This window comes from Euprymna scolopes, chromosome 11 (assembly GCF_053919585.1).
Source record: "Euprymna scolopes isolate OS-2025 chromosome 11, ASM5391958v1, whole genome shotgun sequence".
In the NCBI taxonomy this organism is placed as follows: Eukaryota; Metazoa; Mollusca; class Cephalopoda; order Sepiida; family Sepiolidae; genus Euprymna; species Euprymna scolopes.
In genome coordinates, this window is record NC_136492.1 from 76,039,920 (window position 1) to 76,065,765 (window position 25,846).

Below are 25,846 nucleotides of genomic sequence, written 5' to 3' on the forward strand. Positions count from 1 at the left end.
TTTCAATCTTATTCATAGTAGATCTATCGAAATGCTATTTCAAAGTTTAGTATGACAAACCAACTCATGGAAATCTGAGACTGAACATCATTGATTCTTTGTTTGGTGCATTTAAAATGAGATGTATCGATTCAAACTGCACTTTTAGCAACGTAAAAGTTTTTTCAAAATTAGAAGTGACTGATCGACTGGCCGACCAAATCTATAGTGGAAATGTGAGGACATGAAAGAAATGTAAACTTTCCTTAGTTGTATGGTTGCATTTTTGTTTTGTTTTGAAATATAACCTTATTCTAGTTTCATATTTGTTAATGTATTTATTACTTATGTCAGCACAATGCAATATAATATAGATCTAACGGTTTCTTCAAGTATTTAATTCGTCTATCTATCTATATATTTGTATATATATGAGGGTCGTTCCAAAGGTAAGATCTATATTTTTTAACTGAAAAACTAAAATGTTGAACAACTACGAAGATAGAAGTGGTACCATTAAAACGGGCAATCTTTTGTGCTCTAGAATTTCTTTTTCTATATAGTCATCACCATTCTCAATACACTTTTCCAACCTTTTTTGATGACTCCGCCATAAAAGTTCTTAGAACGCTTTGTCATTCACATCTCTGCCACCACTCTAAAATTGACGAATCCATTTCCTAACTGTGCTGACATAAACTGCATTGGCTTCATAAACGTTCAACAGGCGCCGGATAATGTTGATCGGTTCAATTTAAAAAAAAAATTTTGCATGAAGGAATTCAGTAACGCATCTCTGCTTCTGATGCATGTCCATGATAGTGGTTACTTTGTTAGCATCTCAAATCGTCAATATCTGCAACAGAGAGATGAAACTTTCAGGTTTTGTATACTTAAGTGCAGTTATACCCATGCAATTTGCAATTTCCTCTGATCCATTCTGTCGGAATAAAAAATAGGAGGTATTACCTTTGGAATGTACCATATATATATATATATATATATATATATATATATATATATATATATACTAGTCTGGGTGCTTGGCGTTGCCCGGGTGTTTGGAGGTGTATGTTGAGCAAAAAAAAAAAAAAAGTAGTAATAGGCAGGCAGGCTCAAACCCGTGACGCAAAGGTGGAAAAGAAAATGGAAGGAAACTTGACGTCTTACACCTACACCATGACGGGCCTGGAAGTTCGGAAACTTGAAATTAGTTAAGTCATCCCACTCAATACGATGACTTGCAAAAATGGCGATGCAAAAAAAAAAAAAAAAACGAACCTCCTTGTAGCAAACTGCCCAGTTGCGGATGAAGGAATTAATGGTTTTAGTTAAATTTTCAATATTTGTCGTCCGAAGGGTCGAGCTTCAAAATGATACCGATTTTATGAAAATCCATCACCTCTGTTGAAAGTTTTAGGCCGACATACATACATAGATAACTATATTTAAACATACAGTTGAGATTTATATAGTAGAAGATAATGTTTTAATTTTCTTTATAGATAAAATAATCATCAATGAACATGTTTTGCTGTTACTATGGCTCATCAGCATGATGACTATGCCAGTATTTAAACCCTAAATCACCTGTCATCATCCAAAGTAACATGTCTGTGGATAACTATTTTATCTCTGAAAAAATTATTTATATATATATATATATATATATATATATATATATCCCTAAAATAAGGTAGTATTGCATGTGTAAGGGGGAAAATTCTCAAATGCTCAGCGAACAAAAGTACCAGAAGCTGTCACACAGTTATTACTAACAATAGCAACAAAAATAACGACATATACATACTAGTTCTATTGTTGTTGTTTCCTAGTTGCTAATGCAATGAAATTCCAACGTTAATATTAAGATGGTAAGCAATAACAGGTAGAGCCGTATTATCGTATAATTGTCTTTTATTTATACAAGCATTACTGGCTGCATTGTGTGCATACATGTTTTCAAAATCCAGCTTCTGACAGACATTTTTAAAACTGATAAGAAAATTACATTCTTACATATCGTATTAACTGGCAGGAAATGGGGGGGGAGTAGTAGAGGAAGAAAAGATATTGGCTTAAACCCTATTTATATACTAACAAAACATCACACTCACACACATATATATATATATATATATATATATATATATAATGGAAATCGGTTCAAAAATAGCATGAAGTCACTTGATGTAAGTAACTAGCAAGAACAAAAGATGATTACTACAAAATACAGGAGATGCCTGTTGGACTTAGTTTTCAAAAAATCAAGGCTAAAGGTAGGAGGAAAACAGTCAGCGAGAAGAAAGTTTTGCAAGCCTATAGTTCTTGGAAAGAAGCTACTAGAATAAGAAACTGTATTACAATGAAGTTCAAAACAGCGAATTAATGGCGATTACTAGACCAAAGAGTCAATTGAGCTGGAACAAAAGAAGCAAGGAATAGATCAGACAATTTTGAAAAACACATACAATAATATTATGCACAGGATGAGGTTAGCTATTACTTATATTCTGAGACTAGCAACATAATGTCTGTGAGAAAGAGTTTGCAAAGAAGAAGAAAGGGTGGGGACAATCAAATTACAGATACGTTTCTGCATGTTATCAAACATTTGCATTTATATTCACCCACTCATTTATTTACTTATGCATTCCAAGTTATAAGGTTCCTATCATTGAAAGATAATAGATTGGTGGATGGCCTTGATATGAAATCCATCAAATAAATGTTATCCTATAGTCAGTATAGTAAGAGTGCGATTATAAGGAAATAAATTCCTCCAAATTGTTGTTCAAATATGAATTATGAAATTGAGCCAAATTAAAACAGAAGACTTTATCCATGTAAAGAGCTCAATATCTTTTCAGATAGAGCTTATATGTGTTTCTAAAATTTTATGATGAGGATGGGTTATTTGTTTTATTTAGATTCTTTGGGCGACTGTTTTCATCTTGAGTGTTATTTCCGCAATATTTTGGTCGCTATAATTGCCAACCTTCTTCAGGTGTATTTTGTCAAACTCCTAAAACCTTTCTGTCAAACTCTGGAATCCGCATATAATTTCAAACAGAAGCCTTCATTTAATCTATGGGGGTAGCATGCTCTTGTTCCATCAGCAATGACTGAGTAGAAGTCCTAAGTAATTTGCAGTTGTATTTTTAGTGCTGCCCGCACTAAGGATTGAACCTTCAACCTTCAGAAGAGTGCAACTTACAACTGGATTTTACCAAGCAATTTATACACTACTCCATGGGTCATTTTGCATGATCGAATAATCCAAATAATATGAATTATCGATCCTCATCTAAAAAAATTCACAAACATAATTCTCTAAATTGATTGTTCAGAGATGAATTCTGAAATTGAGCTGAACTAAAACAGCAGACTTTTGTCCATATGAAAAACTCATTGTGCTTTCAGATAGAGCTTGTGTGTGTGTGTGTGTTTCCATTATATCTCAGTAAGTTTTCAGAAATCAATAGAGTCCCTTTCTGCTACAAAAATATAATTACTAGAAATAGTAATAGAAATAAAAACACTAGCAATGAGCAAATAAATTGTAGAAAATGCAAGCACTCTGTCAGCTACAAAATAACCAACCAGAAGCATCGAAAACCTGAATAACAAAAATGTTATATATGAATGTCCTCCCTTGATTTTAAAAGCAAATATTATGACCAGAGAAACCTCGAATAAAAGTAGCATTAGCAAACTACTACTGGGAGCTCAAGAAAAGTGGATGATCGCCCATAGTAGAGTGGAAAATATGCCAGTGCATGTAGAGACTTAGATGATCCATGTAGACTATGTTTGAATGAGAACTTAGTTATCCTAAACTTAAAAGAATCGTAAAAGTTTATTATTTAAATTAAAATAGCAAACGTATGCATACATAAAATGAACTTTACCCGACCCCCTAAAAAAAGAATAAAGAAACAGGTGAATTAGAGTTCACAAGAACCCTTGTTTGATAAACGCACATCTATTGTCTATAATAAATGGGTGTGTGAATAACAAAGAATCTGATTGGTTGACTAGCCGAACCAGTACTACAGGAATATGAAGCAGCATCGATTCCATGCAATAGCCTGACGAATCCTCACGAGGATGAAACCCAGAAAAGTCTGTGTGGCTTAATTGCCATATATATTTTCAAAACTTACTACCTAGCTCTACTTATGTATCGAGCACTATCAAAGTAATTACTGAAAATAGACATATAAAATTTTATGTAGGTACATAACACATATATATATATAGTCATCCATAGACATTGTTTCGCTGTATCACAGCTCTCGAGTGCAGCTAGACTAGCACCCATCCCAAGCCGATAATCAAACCTACAATCATCTAGTTAATAATCAGCAATTGTACTCCTAAGCCATGGAATCGGCACTCATTATATTTCCAATGTATTTATATAAACATTGACTGCATCTTTTAAAGTGCTCCATTTGCTTGATTATAAACAAAGAGCTTTGCATTATGCTAAGTAAGTAGTAGTCAATATAATTTAACAAAGGTGCTTTACCCAAGAAAGGATGAGGGAGGCTTTTCTATCACATACATTATAGATAAGAAAACTTCCAGATATCTGTATATCTATAAAACTGAGAATGTGTGTGAGGACACTTCTCAACCTATATACTCAAAGAATTGTTGATCTACAAACTTGAAATTTGGTATATAGGATATTCAGATATGTGGAAAACATTTTAATTGGTTTTATCTGGAACAAAGGGCTGCTAAGGGATAACAATTTTTAAAATGGTCCGGGGGGGTGGTCATCGGATTTTTATCTGTTTGCCAACTGTTTCATGAGGTTTGAAAACACTTTTTAAACATTTTTTTAAAGATTGTGGTAAGCTGGTTTAATTGTTATCGTACTTGAATTACTGTCTTTAGGTTTTGGTTTTAATTTCAGCTCGAGTGTTTGTTTTTTTACTTACAAGAAGTGAACTGTTTAGAAAAAAAAACAATACTCGCATGTACATGTCTTAGTTTTTTTCCGTGTTTTATTTTTTTGTTTGTTTGTTTACTTCATTTTTTTTTAAAGGAATTTAACGTTACATGTAATACCGGGTAATGCCGGGTACATCTAATATACAATAAAATTCATCTCAACAAATCAGTTTTTCGCCACTTTTATATTTCTTTATGAACCTTAAAATCAAGATATAATGCGAGCAGACCTTCAATTTAGAGTAAATATTTTTCTCTGTATAAGCTTTCTGCCCGCTGGTGAAGATCCACTGGTTCAAAGGACTGGCATTTCAATAAGCTTTTTCTACCAGATTGAAGTTGACAGATTCAATGGAATGAATCATAACTGGAGGCGGGATTGAATTTATCAATATGATCGAGGAAGCAAAATCCAAACCAAACAGTCGCTTCAAAGGGTTCTGCTGAACCACACAAATTCAAGACAGATGAATATATTCTTCTTTTCATTATTCCAACATGATATTTCTGTTTGATTTTCTCAAACATCAAACACTGATAATGGAAGGATATTGCAAGAATGTTTCAAAGAAATTAAAAAAAAATGCATTGATGTTAAAAGACCACAGTGCAACAGCACATCTTAAAATGTTAACGAGGTCTTTATTGAAAATGTTTAACTATTACTGCACCCCGCCCCTATAAAAACCAATTTTGGCTTCTTTTCATAAAATACAAAGATTTGAAAGGGACATCATTTGAAACCATTGATGAGGTGACCAGTACCTTTTCTATATAGTGCACAACAAACCTACTTAGACTTAGGAGCTTCCGCATCCTGCAATGTATACGGCAGTCAAAGTTTATCATTGTTCTCGATCTAAAGTCAAATTCACAACGTCTCTCTATTTTTTCCTGCGTTGCAATCAAACCACTCTTTTATTTTCTGCTTCCAGTTCATTTTTGGTCTTTCTTGTCCTCTTTCTTCATCAGAGGTCCATTGGAGCACAGCAAAAAATATTACGATTTACAAACCTTATATATTTAGGTGTATATTTATATGAAGAATACGTTGAGAAATGAATTGTAACTTACCTCTATATATCATATGGAGATTTTGTCCGTTTGTACGTCTGTCAGTCACAATGTTTTGAACAGTCATCAACATATCGTGGAATTTTCATCATTTAAAAATATCTTAAATTCTTTTAGAAGTGGAAAATATTGCGTAAATAATAAATTCTAAACAAATAAAACAAATGTTATGACCGGAAATCGACACAGATCTCCAGTCTGGCGTTCTATCGACTGACCTACTTGAACTTTCTTACAAATAGAGCTTAAAACATTACCTTAACAAAATAATTATGGCTGTGATGCGACGGCATAAATTAATGATTTAAATCATGTTTTAAACCATGAATTCAAACACAAGAAATTAAAAGTATTAAAAAGAAATAAATGAATAGGTAAACATTATCAAGTGTTAGAAATTATTCTAATAGGTCAAAACAATTTATTTTACTTTAACTATGTATTGACATTATAAACAATTTAATATATAGGATTAATATGTAGTTTGCTTGAAGCATTGTGTGGGATAGGTATGTAGTAGAGATTTAGAAGGCTATGACAATGCGAGGAATGAAATATAGTCGTTGTTGGTGAAAGGAAACGAAAACAAGTGGCGATTTACAAATCAATAAGTACATACATATATGTCTATATATACATATATTTATTCAGTTGTATTAGATACAAATGTCTTACTTGTTATGTCTGCGACAATATTCGTCATTAATTTCGGAAAAACTTCCCTTTTCAAATGGTAGACGTGACAGATCGATTCAAAGCATACTAGATGATGGAGCAGAAGTTGGATAGCCTCGGAGCAAATGTAAGGAGGCGATTTATGTATGGTCTGATTAGGTAATTAACATGTTTTTTTGTTCCTTTTAAAAAAAAATAATAAATAACAATAAAGAATTAAATGAAAAAAAATGTCCCATCTATTACCACTTATAGTTTTATGAAAATAAATAAATTAATAACTCCCAAGGAAGGTCAACCCAGTGCCCCCCCATTCCCACCTATCTTCCTATTCCTGACAACTGCAACACTAACCTAAACACCCCAACAGCCAACTGGGAGCGCACCATCCCGCACCCCCTCCTCCTATCCTCTCTCAGATTCCACTCCTACTTCTATCCTTCATAAGCTAACTGGCTCCAGACTACTAGCAACTTGTGACCTAGATACACCAAGTCATCTCACCTAATACATATCAGCAAGAAAAAAATAAAATAAATAAATAATAATAATAATAATAATAATAATAATAATAATAATAATAATAAAGACAAATAAATAGACAGAGAATATACAAAATTAAAAAGAGCTCACGCTAAAGCAACAAGTTATAAAAAAAAATAGATAAATAAAAATATATATACAAAAAAATTTTTTTTTTTTTTAAAGGAACAAAAAAATCTGTTAATTACCTAATCAGACCATACATAAATCCCTTCCTTACATTTGCTCCGAGGCTCCACACTTAATGACGGATATTGTCGCAGACATAACAAGTAAGACATTTGTATCTAATACAACTGAATAAATATATGTATATATAGACATATATGTATGTACTTATTGATTTGTAAATCGCCACTTGTTTTCGTCTTCTTTAACCAACAACGACTATATTTCATTTCTCGCATTGTCATAGCCTTCTAAATCTCTACTGCATACCTATTTAATATATGTATAAGAAATGTAAATAAAATTTCTATGAGAAAACATCATGAAAAAAAATATCCATGGTTTTTTTTGTTCTTTTTTTTTCTATAGAAAAAGTCTGGAACGAGAGTATTTTTCATCCTAAAGGAAAGCGTTTTCATTTTAACTAAACTTCGTTATTTTCCCCCTTTTTAGAACTTCCTCTCCACAAGATTTAGACTTCAATTCTAATTGATAAAATTTTGTGATCACTTCCGGTGTGTATGTGTGTGTGTGCGTGTGTGTGTGCTTCTCATCTCTATATGATTTTTTACTTTTTTAAAATTTGATATTAGTTGATTATCTATAGAAATAAAATTGCAAGAGCAGAAACTACTAAAATTAAATTTTTTAAAACAATTATCTAATTACAAAATTAAATCAACCTCAATGTAGATATTTACATGCTGTTCATCTTAGCATGATGTGACACAAGGTCAGAGAGTGGGGATGTTCAACTAGCGCCCCTAAAGGAGGTACACTTTGGCCTAGCAAAAATTGCCTGAGCACCACCATCGGTATTCCCCAATCGGGGCGCCTCAAACAGCAAGCAATAAACCTGTTCCACCTAAAAGGTGGGTGACAAGGCTTGGGAGAGTAGACCTCCTAGGTAATACCCAGGTTGTATACTTCAGTTCGACAGGTACTAGGCCACGTAAATGACCCCTCACCTGTCAAGCTCATTGTCAAGAACAAATTCTTGACTGGTACCCAAAGCAGCAAGATAACTCATCCTTCATCGAGGCATTCACCTTCGTTGGGTTGAACCTCGGTTACATATAATTTGATTTAATTTTTGTTAATAGTTAAAAAAAAAAAAAAAAAAAAAAAAAAAAGAATTTTTCTTCATGAACCTCTGAAACTTGAAATTTCGAAGCATTTAAATTGTCAGATAGACAGTCATTTTTGACTTTATAATTCTTTGTAAATCCTCGTTTATTAACAGATTGGAAGATTTGAAATATGTTTACATCCAATAATTTTATAAATGAAAACATAAAAATTATTTATAGTTTTATAACAGTTAATATTTTAATGTGCAGGTGATACCGTAATAATTAAATTTAACCTTTAAAAATCCCATTAACCAATAAAAACATTTTTTACAAAAAAAAAAAATAATAATAAGATAAAACAAGCAAACAGCAAATTTAATAAAAAAAAAAAAACGAAACAAAATAAAATTACAGATAGAAGGTGATCGATATAACTAGTAGTTCAATAAAAGTTACTATGAACTTAAACGTTTTGACTTCCACTAATAAGCACTACTTACTTTGTAAAAGAATTTAGCCCTATAGAGAGTTATTAATGAACAAATGTAAACATAATTTTTCTCATATTTTGCAGTGAGTAGGATAGCATAAAATCCCCGATTGCTTTCCAAACAGTTTGGAATTTCAGCTTGAAGGTCAAACAAGGAGGCGACGTTAACATTGGTTAAAAAATTTATCTGTAATAAATTCTTTATCACTTATACTCTAAATCTTTTTATTTTCCATTCCATACAGATGCTCGAGTTTGACAAAATAAATAAAGATCTGAGGTTACATCGACCGAAACCTTGCGAAAATAATACTAAAGATGAGAACAGTAGTGCAAAGAATCCAAATAATCCAAACCATTTTTGTATTATTTAATTCCCCAAACTCAATACCTGTAGTAAATAATTATCTTATGTGATGAACATAAGTTGCCTTTTTAACGGGGGTGGGGGAATAAACACAGATTTATCAACAATACTTGTGTACAGATCAATACGATAGGTCTAATAGAATTGTAACTTGACAAAAACAAATCTATATGTCATTACTAGGGCTGTGACAACAGCATATTCTTTACATTCTTTTCACTCTCAAGTATATATCCGATACAGTTAGATTCAGCTAATCAACCAAGAACCACATCACTCTATAAAAAACATAAGATATTATCGGATATATACTCAAGAGTCCAAACAATGAAAAGAATATTCTGTTGTCACAGCCCTAGTCATTACAGTATCTATTCACCCAATTGTGCACACCTCCTTTGTGTTTAAAAAATACATTGAGAATAATTTTTACCAATTTAATAACAGCTTTTGAGAATCAGTAGATTTGCTGCCTTGAAAACAAGAGAAGAACCACCAAAAAAGAAGCTCATAATCGTTGTTCATTTTGATGGACTCTACATACCGATTCTTGCATAATCACACATTCATAACGTTTGATTGAGCAATTAGACTGATATCACCTCTGATCATTTGACATTTTCAAAAATCATCTAAAAGAAAATAATATTGAAGAACTTCCAATATTTATTTATTTTTTTTTTTTTTAGATTTGATATTATGTCTTATTACCATTCAAATAAAAGATTTTTGTTTTTTGCTGTGCAAAATTGATGCCTTCATTGCTCATATGAAATCGTTCCAGGTTCATCTGAGCTGCATTATTGTTCTAATCAGCCGAAATCAAACCTGACTTACTGAACTTCCTCAAAGTTTTAATGCCAATAATGAAAAGCACTTATGGGTGTTCTTGGAATTTCGGCATCATTTGATACTGTTCTGGTTACCATTATATATAATTAAATCCATTGCTCTTTTTGCTTCTTGTAAAATCGGTTCTTTCCATTTAAATATTTTCTCATACTTGAGGCCATTCTCTATTTCTATAAATCTACTATCCGGCTATGTATGGAGTACTGTTGTCATATTTGAGCTGGTGAATCTTATGTATTTGTAGGATTCTGGATAAAGTGCAGAAATTTATATCTGCAATTTGATTGCCCCTCCCACCACCATTCTCTGCCACCTTTCTTTCACAGACGTGATGTTGCTAGTCTCAGTCTTTTATATGAATACTATTATAGCACATGTTCTTTAGAATTGTCTGATTTATTCCCTGCTTCCTTTGTTCCAGTTCGTTGGTCTAGTGGTCGCCATCAATTTACTGTTTTGATACCGCATTGTATAACAACCTCTTATTCCAATAACTACTTTGTAAGAATTGCAAACTTGTGGAACTCTCTTTTTGTTAACTCTTTTCCTTTTTACCTAGAGCTTTGATCTTTTGAAGACTAAAGTCAATAGGCATCTCCCATCTTTGCGATAACTGTTTTGCGTTTTTGTTAGCTCCTTACATCAAATGGCTTCACGCACACACACACACACACACACACACACACACACACACACACACACACACACACACACACACACACAGAATTTTTAATTATTTTGTACTTGTACAATTCTTGAACTGGACAAAAACCGAACTATTTTTAAAACCTTAGCTCTAACCTGAGCTCAATCTGAGCTACTCCGAACCTAGTTTGTTTTTGGTTTAAAAGCTTTAAATTATTTCATTATTTTTTATATGTTCCCCCTCTTTTTTTTTTCTTTAGTACTCGTTCACCTCGATTATAGACCATTATTTCTTTGGCCTGGTAGAAAATATTGATCTATATATCAGGTCGGTGCAGGGCAAAAATTATTGCTGATTTAAAATTTCATCTTGAATATGAAAGACTGTATTTTGGGGAATCTTTATTCTAACAATAAGACCTTTACTCTCTATAACTTGATTCCATCTGTTAATTAGCTTATAAACGCTTTACTTGTAAAATTCTTTAGGTTTTGATGTGAAATATGAATCTAAGTCATGTTCAATCTTCTGTTGTAATGTTAATCTAAGACTATCTAAACGGTTTTTTAATTATCGAAATAAATGATAATCCAAGGTCGCTTGGTCAGGTGAATATGCAGGATGCAAGATTTTTCAACCAAATTGTTCGAGGGCATCTTTGGTCAGTAGTGCGAGGACGAGCATTGTTATGATGAAAGATGATCCTCTTTCTGTTGTCTACGGAAGGTCGATTTCCTATCAACATAAGTGAAAATATTACAAAAAAAATATGAATTGTACTTAAATAATTTGAAAGAAAAAGTTATGAATTAATCATGGTGATATGTTTAAGTCATAATAATATGCACAAAATAGATTACAATGGTTTAAAATGATCCTTTTACAAACCAGCAGAAACTTTTGCATCAACCTGATATTTGGAAATGCATTTGATAGAAATGCATATTTTCATCCATAAAAAGTTTGGAAGTCTTTGACTGATATTAAATTAATAATTCTTATCTTTATACTTGCAGACTTTTAGGAAAGTTCATTTATTTCTTAGAAATTTTATAGTCTCTCTTTTTCTATCTTTAAAATTTATTTACTTTATTTTCTTTTTTTAATTCTTGTTCACTCCAATCAAGGCATATGTAAATTTGGATGTAAGGAGCTACTATGTGATCCCACGTGTACTGGGACTGTGTGAGGAGATGAGAGAGATGTCCATTCACATTACATCTAGAATTCTGCATGTGAGTACTGTCAGGGAAGCAAGAAAACAGGGAGAGAATTCCAAAGTCTAGCAGCTTGCAAGAAGAAACTGTTAAAGTAGAAGGGACATCTACCATGAAAGCTGCTTGTCGGGTTAGTTGAAAGTATTCACGTTAAGGGGAGACAAGAACTACGAGTTCGTCAGAGCACATTCCATTAAAATATTTGTAAAACATGCACAGGGAGTCAACATCACAGTGATGGGACAGAGGTTAGACCTGTGTTGATAGTGTGGGACCTATTAGATTTAAGACTTTTTACTTTGGACCCTGTCTAAGAAGGAGAGACTAGTGGTAGATGCACCAGCCCAGATGTGGCAGCAATATTCTGTGCATGAGCAAATGGTGGCTTTATAGAGATACAGGACACTCTCAGTTGTAGATAATTTTCTAGCATGGTAGAGGGAACCCACCTCCTTTGCAGTAACCTTTTAAATGTATTTGTGCCAATTGGCGTTGCCTGTAAATGTCAAGCTGAGGCGTTTAAAGAATGAACTTTCTGATAGGGTGCTATTAGTCATGACTATTCGTTGTTTGTGCTAAATACAATTTATCATTTTCTGTTACAATATATCCAAATAAATGATGCCAATCAATTGATATGTAAAATAAAAAAAATTGCAACAAATCTAAATGTTTATCATTTGAAGATATTTTTCTTAGAAAACACTTTATAAACGTTTCTATGCAAAAAAAAAAAAAAAAAAAAGAATAAAAAACTCTTTCATAATTTTGTTAATGTTTTATATATATTTTTTTAACCTCCTAAAAATGAATTCTTATTCATAGTTATTTTGTTTTGTTTCTTTTCCAGCTGGTACGGACCATTATTTGCCATAATTGCACTTCTGTTTGTCACGTATATCTACATTGTAGTGACACTCTCTAAAAAGGTAAGAGTCTCTTTTTGCATTTCTTTCTACTTCAAAATCTGTGCCCAATTAAAAGATGCTCGATTGCCTTTTCTCTTTTTTTTTTTTTTTTTTTTTTTTGTACTTTCATGAATGTCTTTGTTGTTTAGACTTTGGGAGTTTTTCAAACTCAAATCTCACTCGGCGCAGCAAAGTCTTTTTTTATGTTGTTCATGCTGAGATTTTGTGTTTTATCTTTTTATGTTGCATAAAGGCTTTAATCTCTTTATTCCAATCTTGAACAATCCCACTTACCAATAGACTGCTTATTTACACTTTACCAAAATTTCTTTCTGTAAGGACCGTTTGGATAATAACACTAAAACAAGTAAAAATAACCACTGGCCTAATACAGAGTCACTAATATATTAACAAGCCACTCTAATACACACACACACACATACATACAAACAATGAATCGTCCGAAATCTATGAAAATACAGTAAATGGCAAACACCTTTTCTTGGTCAAAGACTACCAACACAGATCAGCAGAAGATTTTTCATTAACATAAATAAGTTAGTGCAAAACTTAATCTGGAGCAAAACACTACATCCACCATCTATAACATTTCTGCTCTTGCTTTTTATAGAACTGGTGTTGATCAACATTTATGGGGAACTTAAGATAAAATACTATTGTTATGAAATCCTCGGAACAGTTTTTTTTATGGTAAACAACTGATGATCCCTATTAGGACTAGCGTAAATTCTTATAATGCAGTGATTACAAGAGCCGTGAAGAGTTTCAGACTAAAAGTTTGTTTTGTGTTTCATATCGTTTTAAAGATAGAAAAACTTCCTAGACTATCATGTATACATATTCCCTTGGTTGATTAACTAGTTTGTAGCTATGCTGATGAGACTTCAAAAGCTGAAAAAACTTGTTTATAGACGAATAATATTTTATTATTATTATTATTATTATTTTATATATATATATATATATATATATATATGAGAGAGAGAGAGAGAGAGAGAGAGAGAGAGAGTTTGAATATAAAATGTGATAAACGCCATTTTCAAAATTGTTAAATTACAGTTACTTAAAGTGCTACATTTTATTGCTCCGTCATCCTCTGCTTGGTGCAGATTGTGAACCCATGTGGTTTATTTTTCGCCATTCCTTCTGATCCAGGACAAGTTGGTTGATGGACGCCCAACTGTTGAGAGATGTTCAATCAAAAACATTTTCTCTCCACTTTTTCTCCTTGGCTTTCTTCTTCCTTTTTTTTTTTTTTTTTTTTTTTTTTGAACATACCCTCGTCGCCCTAACAAACTCCAAATAATTTTGTTAAAGTAATGTGATATTCGCTTAATGTTCTTGCTTTTAAAACGCTTTTGTGGTCGAATTTTAGATTTAAGAAATTGGATGTTTATGCATTCAAACATCAAATATAAAATCTTAAAAGTAATCTCTCAAAGATCTATAGAACTATACAATCTGAATATTCCAAGTTTTACAGATGTGCATACTACCAATAGATCAGATTTTACCAAGTTTCAACCAACATCACTGATTGGATCTTGTTGCTGTCTAAATACGTCTTCATACCTGGACTTCAATGTGAATATTATTTTTTTTTATCTGTATACATGTCTATATAATCTTTAGATTATTACTACTTTCAAATTTTTAAGCTTTCAGTTTTTGTGCTGACCAACAAAATTATAGAAATAAAAATTATTTTACTGTTTTGTTCTAAAGAGAAAAAAAAACAGTTTTGAAACGCTATGAAATAAAAATAATTATCTTGTATTCCTTGTGCAGACAATAACTATTGTAAATCATAATTTTCAAAACATATAACTCCTTTCATATATATATACTAGCATTTCAGCCCGGCGTTGCCCGGGTGTTTGGAGGTGTATGTTGAGCAAAAAAAAAAAAAAGTGGTGGTACGAAGGCAGGCTCGAACCCATACCGCGAAGGAGGGAAAACCTGACGTTTTTGCTGTTACGACCACCGCCAAACCGGAAGGGACGTAGTTTTAAATTAAGGCTATACAATCAAAAAGAGGGGATGACTTTCGACAATATCAGCGTAAAAAGCGATCCCTCCCTGTAGAAAAGTGCCCAGTTGAAGGTGGAGAAATTAATGTTTTTAGCCATTTTTCGATATTTGTCGTCTGAAAGGTCAAGCTTAAAAACGATACTGATCTTGTGAAAATCCGTTGCCTCTGTCGAAAGTTTTAGCAAACATACATACATACATTTATTTATTGGTAGCTCAAATTTTCGACCCAAACCGATTAGAAAGCTTGCACAATCTTTGAATACCCTTTGTGTAAAATTTTAAATGTTTAGACCAGAAATTGTCTGAGTAATTTGGTAGAGACAGCAGCTGTCAATTTTTTTTTTAACTTTGACCCCTATTATGACCTCTTAACATTTATTGTTTTGGGTTCAAATCAAGTTATTAAGTTAGATCCATGTCCAAGGCACCTATATCTAAAATTTCAAGTGTTTAGACTCGAGTTCTCAAAGGTCAAATCGTTGAATTTTGACCCCTTAATAACCAAATTTCTGGCCAAAACCCGATTACAAAGATTTTCTTAAATCTCAATACCCTGTATATCAAGTTTTGAGTCCGTAGACTGATAATTGGCAGTTATTGTATATGGAAATTTACACAGACAGACACACACACCCACCCACACATAGAGACACTTTCACATATATATTAATAATTTTTTGAAGTGAAATTGTCAAAATGCTCAATTATTAGGGTTAGAAACGGAATATATATTATTTTTTAATAAGATTTTTAAATATTGGATTATGCAATATCATTGGTTTCGTGCCATAGCAACTTTGTCTAGAAAATGGAGCTTTCTCAGCATTTGATTAAACAAAAAACAGTAACTACTTTTGCTATTCCTCCATATTCATGAAACCCTATCTTTGTTACTTGTTGATATTTAGCTGATAATTATAAAGTTCCTCTCATAGAACTGTCAGCTTAATGTCAACATTTTATTCTAATACAGGGCGTCATGACTGGCGGATGTAGTTACATGCTTTTTTAGGTATTGAGAAATCTCAAGTTCAAAGGTAAAATTGATAAATCCTACAGCACGAAACCAAGTGACATGACATTATCTAATAAGTAAATATTTTCTTAAATAATAAAAATATATACTATGTCCATATCCAACGTTGCCTAGGATTTTTCTTTTAGTTGCACCTAAAATCTTTTAATATTCAAATGTAGTATATAACCATTGGAATACCTATTTCACCCAATTGATCATGGCTGCCAGCAGTTAAAGCATCAAATTTAAGTTTCATCTTGAAAAATTTTAATATTTCGAACAAAACTGAATATGTATCATTATCTTCATATGCTTATTTAAACCAGAAATGGTTTTTCTATTGGACAGTTTGAATGCTTCTAAATTTCTCTCTAATCTAGAAATGTTGCAAAATAATCTATCCATCTTTATTCAACTATAAACAATTTGCAAAACATGCCAAACAAATATTAAAGAAATCAGATAATTTTAATAACAAAAGACACAAATGCATGACTCGCAAACAAACAGGAATGCATTGGATTTAATTTTGTAATCAAATTATTCTTTAAAATACGATTCCTAGAATCTTTGTAAGTACTTGACCCTATTGCATTTATATTTCAATAAAAAAAAATTCATGAATAGTAAAAAAAAAAAAATAAGTCATGCAGTTGACATAAAACTAATTTAATTCTACATTTTCTAAATTCATATTTAACGGTTTTACTATTTATCTATGGCAAATTAAGGCATGGCAAATTAAGGCATGGCAAATGCACAACAATTGTCTCTTGCTATTTCTCTGTTCATGCGATTTAGGCACATCATTCAAGCAACCTGTAACGCTAGACAACCAGGCTCAATCACTGGTTGCTGTTGATTCTATATTCAAGCAATCTAGGCTTGTAAACAATAAAATGGATTTCGTCACAATATCGATTTCACATAATTTTTATGATTGAATATTTTTGACTAAATCCATTTCATAGCTTACGTGCTGAGATTGGTTGAATATAAAATCAGCATCAACCAATAGAAGTGCTTGGTTGTTCGACATTACGGGTTGCATGAACGACATGCTTAAGTCGCACAAATAGAGAATCAGCAGGAGCTAGTTGCTGTGTCTTTGTCGTGCCTAAATAGTAAATACAAATAAATAGTCTCATGACTTTAAAACGCATAAAAAATGACGAGCTAAGTATATTGTTTTTTTTTTTAATGTATCCTGAATAAAAATAATAAATTTCAATAGATTTATGTAGAGATTCGTAACTCAAACCTAGAAGTAGCATGTAACATTAAATTTACTTGATTCCTCATGAGGACGAAATTAGTTTGCACGAAAATAACTGAATTCTGAATTCTTTAAATGCCTCCGTTCAGTTCTAAAATGGGTGGCCACTTGGGAATTCCAGGTACTGTATGTACTCTCCGCTTATCTTCGCGGTGTTACTAGTCGTCTAGCGCTTCTTGCTATTAGACTCGAGCAGTGCCGATTAAGGAGAGGTGTGGTTTGGGCTTATGCAATCCTTGCCTCAAAATTACACACGTAGCTACCCTTGCAGAGAGTGTCCATTGTTACTTGACTGAACAGAGGCATCAATTTCCAGTTAAAATTTGGAAAATTAGCCTTTTACTATTTTCTGAACACTTTTTCAGCTAAAGTCGGAAATTCATTTTCTTCCCCCCTCTCTTCCTGCTCATCTAATCGTTAGCATTGCACGATCATTCTCTCTTTATTAGATCTTGATCTATCAATATAATTTCATATAAAGAGCCAACCTATTTTCTAACGTCTATTCGCAACAATCAATATCTATCTTGTACTTATCTCATTTACGGTTACACCCAACTGACCAATCGCGCATCAGACAAACGATGGGCAATGGGCGGATGAGGAAATTACGGGGGAAGGAGGAAAGATGGAAAGAATGGAACAATTTACTTCATTTTTCTTCTGTATTTTAATTCAATATTTTCAGCATTGGCAGAATTCCAGGGTTGAAAGTTGAATCCATTCTACCAGCCCATCTCCCAATGACATCCATAAAAGTCTAACCAGACATCTTGAATTGAAGGGCAGGGTTGAAAAGTGAATTTGAAATAATTATTTCTATGATAAAGATGAGTGGAATTTAAATAAAATTACTTATCTAGATACTATTAAATGTCATATTGCTTGTCACTGTGCACATTTCATCTGTACATGAATCTTTTAGGTGGTGGGAGGAAGAGTGAATAAGCTAAATAAGGAGCGAATGATGAGAAAAGTGATGAGATGAATAGAGTGATATAAATAATTAAAAGAGAAAGAGAAAACGAGAGAGAGGGGGGAAAGGGAATGGCGAGAGAAAGAGAGGATCTAGTATGACATTACAACGAGAGAGAGAGAGAGTGGGAAAGAAAGAGAAGAGGGAGAACGTGGAAGTTTATTAGTGTCATCAACATGAGAGCATGAAGACAGAGACACACAAGAGGAGAGAAAAAAGAAAGAGAAGAGATATGAGAAAAGAAAGAGGGAGTTTATTATGACATGAAAATAAGAGAATAGATGGAATAAAAAAGGAATGAGAGATGGTGGGAAAAAAGAGGGTATATTATGACATCACAATGTATTCTGACTTTGTAAAACCCTTTGACTTTGTAATGTAAAGTCTCTGGATCTTGCTGACTTGCTTGCTTGTCACTGTGCCCACTTCGCCTTTACATTAATGGTTTAGATGGTGGATAGAGGGCGAATAATGAGAGAATTTGTGAGATGAATGAAATGGTATAAATGATTAAAAGGGGGCAAGAAGGATGAGAAAATATGCTACTAAAACTCTAATAATGTCGTTATCTTGATTGCTTGCCTGCTATAGTTCACACTTGGCCTGTACAAGAATGATTTTGGTAATCCTTGTAACATTCTGATTATCAACCAATGCCATTTAATAATATATATATATATATATATATATATATATATATATATATATATATATACAATAAACACTAATCCAACGAGTGGTTTAGTGGATAAAATCAAGTTTAAAGCAATTAAGATTTTTAATTAATTAAATGAAATTATTTATTTGTTTCTTGTTAATTTTATTGAATAACTAGCAGAAGGTCGCCTGGCCTTGCAAGTTATAAAATATGCTTAAAATATTTTAATTCGTGCAGATTTCAATTCTCTATTGAATATATATATATATATATATATATATATATATATATATATATATATATATATATATAATACTGATTTCAAAAGTTAAAAGAAAAATGTGTTGGGTGCCATCAATTAGAACGGAAACCAAAACATTTAGTGTTCCAGCCGTGTTCACAAGCATTTGAGATACCCCGACAAATAGATAAGAAAGTTTTAGCTATGATCATCTTTACGAATGCACAAACTAATAGAAATGTCGGCAAGTTGAAATGAACAGTGTGCATTTCAACTTACCGACTTATGTATGCGTTATTCATCCATCTAAACAAAGATTTTACTTATAAACCATTCTTGGCACATGATTACCATTTCCTGTTAATTTCACCGTTATGTGACCAATAGTTTGATAATTTATCTATTAACTACAGACACACGTACATACATCTATTGTTTTATTTTTATGGATTTTCATCAGATTTTCGAATGTTTATTAACTCTTAAAAAATATTCATATGAGGAAGGGGATGTTCTTACCATGAAATTACTCCAAACAACTCTCTCTCTCTCTCTCTCTCTCTCTCTCTCTCTCTCTCTCTCTCTCTCTCTCATATAAACATGAAGACAGCAACATTTTATGTATCATTTAGATTGTTCAGATTATTATTCTCATAACGTTTCGGCTGATGTAACCTTTGACCTCCTTCAGGTATATATTGGCAATGACTCTTATTAAGGAATTGTAGAAAAAATGTTTTAATTCTTTTTTTTTTTTCCCACCTGTATTCAACGTGTCTATTATAACGGTGTGGAGAGTCACGGCAATAAACGCTCATGGTTGGTGTGTACTCACTGTAAAGAAACACTGGCACTCGAACCTGGAAGCCGTCCAATACAAAAGATAAGGCAAAAATAAGAATATAAATGCAAATTTAGGCGCTATTGCGGGTTCGAGGTGGCAGCATGAGATTTTTTTATTTTTCGTGCGAGTGTGACAATATCTCGTTCACGTGAGTTCATTGTGAATTAGGAAGAAGAAAGAGAAAAGAAAAGTACGTAGTGCCTTCCAATAAGTTTCTAGACTTTTTTGTTCAGGCATTTAAAATTGTACAATTTTTTATGACTGCTGCTTGGGCGACAAAGCGAGACAAAAAGAAAAGTACAATGCTGAGAGATAAGAGTTCTAACCCCACCTTTTTTTCTTCTTCTCTACTTTCATTGTTGTAGGTAGAAATCTTATGTATTTGGTATGAGAAAGGTAAAATATGTCACAATATTTGTTTTAGTTCTTGTAAAGTTTTTTCCGTATCTTCCCCCCCCTCCCCCACCCTCCTTTTTACTCATGTTCACCCCTAACAAAGCATATCACCACTTGGATGTATTATTTGGGACCATGCCTAGGCAAGATTAACAAGATGTTGGTTTACGTCACATTTAAACTTCTGCATATCAGTACAGTTAGGGAAGCAGGTAACAGGAAGAGAATTCCAAAGTCTAACTGTCCGAGGGAAAAAAAACTATTAGAGTAGAAAGCTTTCTGGCATTTAGGGACCTCAGCAGTGAAGGGGTGTGATTTTGTTGGTAAGCGTATTTATCGGGAATATGTACGTCGAGGGAGCACAAGTGCAACGAGTTCATCAGAGCATATTCCATAAAAATATTTATAAAACAGGCACAGAGATGCAATATTACAGCAATGGGACAGAGGTTGACAAAGTGGGATATATTAGATTGAAAACTCTTTTTTTTTAACCCTATCTAAGAGGGAGATACGTTATGCTATAGATACCTTACTGATTGAACCTTGTTAGCGAATCATACTGTTAATAGTATACAAATTGATATTTCCCAGCAATCAGTCCTATATTACGGCAAATAAGTTCCTGATTGGTAAAAGAAGGTGGTTATGGATTGACACGTGCTATTTCTCAATCATGAATCTTGTATATCGGCCTGAATTTAGAAAAAAAATGTTATTTTGTTTCAGTTTTTGGAAAGATGTTTTTTTTTTCTTTCTTTTCATCGGTTTTACGTTTAAAAGTAAATAGTAGCTATAAAGAATAAGTTTTTTTTTTTTTACTAAATGGAAAAAAATGTTTTTTTTATTAAAATGAAAATATTTTATTAATCTTAAGAGAAAACATTTTATAGACAGATCTTTCGTCAAAACAATTAGAGAACTAACGATCTGCTTCATCATTATGATGAATTAAATTTTTTTTCTCAATGAAAATAAATACTATGATTATTTAATTCATATTTTTTCTAATACTATTTTTTCATTAAATTTTCTAACTGGACGCACATTTATTAGTGTTACAACTTTGTTTATTTTACACTTATTCGGTATTTTGTTTTGCTCAGTCATCTCTCTTCTAGGCCGTACAAACTTGGATAATGTGTGAAAAAAACATTGAAAAAGTAGAGGGAGGGGTTATCTACTTAAATTACCAGCAGATATATAGCAGGTATATACTTACCGTCAATGTACGCACATTCTCTTTTGTAAGGTTGATGAAAAGAAAAAACTGCTTTCTTTATATGTAGGAAGTAAAAATTCTGTAATAGAATTCAGTAAAAGACGCACTTTAAGACCTGGAGCCAATTCCATTTTGCATTTGGACGATGGAAGATAATATTTGACTCTTGTAGCAGAGTCGTCTGCAGTTGTGGAAAGCACTTCACTGTCCAAATTATGATTTATAACCAAAAAATAAACAGAAAAACAAATATTTCTAAAACCCATCTTTCCTTCTCTCTCTACAATCATCTCTCTTTCCTTCTCTACTCATTTCTTGTTTCTCTCCTCACAACTCTCACAACATTCAGTCATATATCTCTCTCTTTCTTTCCACTCATCTCTCTCTCTTTCTTTCCACTCATCTCTCTCTCTCTTTCTTTCCACTCATCTCTCTCTCTCTCTTTCTATTCACTCATCTCTCTCTCTCTCTCTCTTTCTATTCACTCATCTCTCTCTCTATCCACTTTTCTCTCTCTCTATCCACTTTTCTCTCTCGCTATCCACTTTTCTCTCTCTCTCTCTCTCTCTCTCTCTCTACTCATCTCTCTCTTTCTATTCACTTATCTCTCTCTTTATACCCATTAATCTCTCTTTCTATCCACTCATCTCTCCCTCTCTCTCTATCCACTTATCTCTCCCTTATATATCTCTTTCTCTATTCACTTATCTCTATGTCTCTCCTTTTCTCTCTCCTCTCTCTCTCCCTCTCATATATATATATATATATATGTATATATATATATATATATATATATATATATATATATATATATCCACTCATTTCTCCTCTTTCTCATATCCCTCTTCCCTTTTTAGTCATCTTTTCTCGTATCTCTTTTTCTCTATTCCTAAATAATTCTTCTCTCTCCAATCCTTCTCTTTTTTTTCGCCATATGATTCCCCCCCCCTCTCTATCCGATATAACTCTCCACCATAATGTATCATTACCCAGTTTCTCTGTGCTCCCCCTTCTCTCTATGTGTGCAAAAAGAAATAGGGGACATTTTTCGGCATTATGATATGAATAAATACTGGAAACACCTTCCTATGAAGGAGATGCTATTCAGTTCACATGAAGTTTCAGTACAATTTACACTTTCCTTCAGGTATGTAAACCCCAACAAAAACAATATTCTTTTATAAGAACCATTAGAAATGGATAAAGAAAATACTGAAAACTAAAGAAGAAAAGAGAAATTTATGTCATGATTTATTTTTAATATTTCACCAGGCATGCGAGAGATGGGAGCGTGATTGCATGAACATTATTCTTAAACTGTTTCAGGAAAACAAATCGATTTGTTGGTTGATTCATAGTAATAACGGGGAGGGTTGTAGTGGGACCTGATAGTATTTTTGTTTGTTTGTTTTTTTTTGTAAAAGAAGAATTTGAATGAATCTTGTTTGACATGCAAAGTAGAACTAAAATTTCATTATTTGTGTCTTTGAACCTGTACTTTTGGATAGATAATCAGTTCCTCTTCTTACATAGTCGCTACCAGTTTGGTGTCTTGCTGATAAAAGACTCAAAGCGAGAAAAATAAAAAGTTGAATTATAGAAACACAGTAGTTTGGGAATATTTTAAAATATAATTTTGTGTTAGCACTTTGCTTATGATGTCAGTCATGGACAATGGATAAAATATTATTAGAATTTAGTGAATCAAAGAAATTTCTAAGGTACATTTTTTAGTTTCTTAGAAAATTTAAAACAATAGCAAACTGTATTTGCAAAAATATCTTAACCATAATTAATACAAAGAACGTATAAAGTAACACCTGATGCAACTAATAAAATTAATTACATGAAAGAGAAAAGAAGACTCAGTTCCAAAGAACCTGCCGAAAAGTTTATTAACGCATGTAGATAATGGCTGACAGATGTTGGCATGTAGTTGATGCCTTTGTTCAGTCTTAAGAGACAATGGATACCCCTGTAAGAGTAGCTGCGCATGTAATTGTTAGTTTTCTTTTTAGATTTCTGTGGTGTCATGTATGTAATTACGATGTTATTAATAATGAACAAAACATGCCTAAATTGGGTAACAAAGAAACTGATGAGCATGTTATAGATAGGTTTTCGAATTTGAAAACACTTTAATTAGTATTGTGTTATGGTGGATATTTTTACTTCCACATTGACTCCCTCTCCCCTCAACCGTTTTTGCTTTTTCTCTTAATTTTTTGTAAGAAAATATTTACATCTTCAGAAAGATAATTCATTGAAGAAATATGTCATTAAAAGTAAATCTGTTTTGCAATAAAATTGATGGGATGTCTTACAAAATGTTGAAATTTAAATCCCATAAATACTTTCTAGCTTGTAAATCACTAGCAGGGCTACCCGGCATTGCCCGGGCCATATAGATATATATAAAAAAAACGAAAGAAAAGTTGCAGTTAACTATACTGGCTATTTTTAGGGTTGAAAAACTTGTTAAAATAGTATAAAAAATATATTAATGTTGCTCATCCTGGACAATGCAGCTTTTTAACATGCCAGCTCTATCAAGGATATTGATATTGCACTCTTACGACTTCCAATAAGGCCCTATAAAACACTGTGTCATTGTTTTCTTTGGGGCGGGGGCGATATGGCCTTTAAACATATTGCTCTACCCAGGATATTGAACACTATGGATTGACTAACTTATATTCGTTAAACATATATGATAATGTACTATTCTTATGTTACCTTGCAAAGATTTTGTCTAGTATGGAAAAAACGGACTCCCAACAAAAACTGATCCAATTAACCCTCACTGAATGAATATGAACATTTTATTTTAAATACCCTTCTTAAAAACAAAAGTTTTAAGCGCTTACGATTAAAAAAAAAAGTATAAGTAATAGCATGACGTTGCAAATTTCTGCATTTAAGGTAAGCGAGAGATGAAGGCAATTCATGCATGCACGTTGAGATAATAATATCCAAGATGAGAACAGTAGTCCAAATAATATAAAGAATCAAACCTCATCTAAAAAAAAGTCCAAACATGGTTTTATGATGTTTGAGGATGTGACACCTATTTATATATACCTTGTGGTTTGTATTATTATTTGGATTAATCGGACTAATATTTTTATCTTGAGTGTTATACAAACAACGTTTCAGTTAATGTAACCTCTGACCTTCTTCAGGTGTATCTGGTCGAGCTGTACTTAATTTTGAATGAAACCCTTTATTTAATCCACAGAGGTAGCATGTTCTTGTTCCATTAGGTAGAAGTCTTAAATAATTCCCAATTGTATTCTTAGTATCTATCGTTCTGACCAATTTTTGGAAGAGCGTCACTTATTAAATTTTATTTGGTTATTTATTCATTGTGCTATGGGTTTTTGAAAATTAAGACTTCTACCTGGTCATGGCCGAGAGAACAAAAGCATGCTACCCCAATGGATTAAATAAAGGGTTCTTTTTGAAATTTGCTGCTGACTCGCCACTTTGACAAGATACATCTTAAGAAGATCGGAAGTTATATTGAGCAAAACGTTGTGAAAATAGCATTTAAGATGGGAACACTAGCTCAAATGATACAATCCTAATCACAAAACTTTAGAAACATACCTGTAGTAGTAGTAGTAGTAGTAGTAGTAGTAGTAGTAAGTAAGTAATTCACGTCTAGAAGAATTTCTTGTTCACTGACCGAGGACAGAAAAGCTGAAGTGTAACACCACACTTTTCTCCTAGCCAAAGGTCCTTCTAGCCAAACTGTCACAAACTCTATCCAAAGTTGATATTTTTTGCTGATTTAATGTATTTACTTGGGAATTCAGTGAACACAACGGGTGTCAACTTGTGTCTAGTTTTCTTGCCGATTTCAAATATGGTCTTTCTTTTTCTCTAAAACGTTTCCTTCCTGGGATAAAGCCAGTTTTCACCTAGGTGAGCAAATACAGAAAGCCAAATCTCTATCTTTATAAAGATGGATACGTTTATCAATTTGTGTGTACAAGATTCACTCCTAAACTAATTAGATGACCATTATGAATTTTGAAACACGGCTGCCAGGCGTAAGGGATCCAAATGTAAGCTATATTTAGTTTCATTTCATGCAAAGAGAGTAAAATAAATGCCAGTGGCATTCACCCTAGGAAGCTTGAACTGGTTTCCTCTAAAGGAGGAAATGTCAAAGGAATATTAAATTCACAAGCGATCTCC

General features: G+C 32.6%; 1 protein-coding gene across 2 annotated transcripts in view; it reads left to right on the plus strand.

The window, feature by feature from the left end:
- The window catches only part of LOC145287914 (uncharacterized), a 1,114,340-nt gene that overhangs the window by 750,258 nt on the left and 338,236 nt on the right, over positions 1-25,846 (plus strand). For both annotated transcript variants that reach the window (XM_080135863.1, XM_080135862.1), the window contains exon 9: positions 12,900-12,978. In XM_080135863.1, coding sequence (XP_079991989.1) covers positions 12,900-12,978 — 79 coding nt within the window. The remainder of the gene's footprint in view (positions 1-12,899; positions 12,979-25,846) is intronic.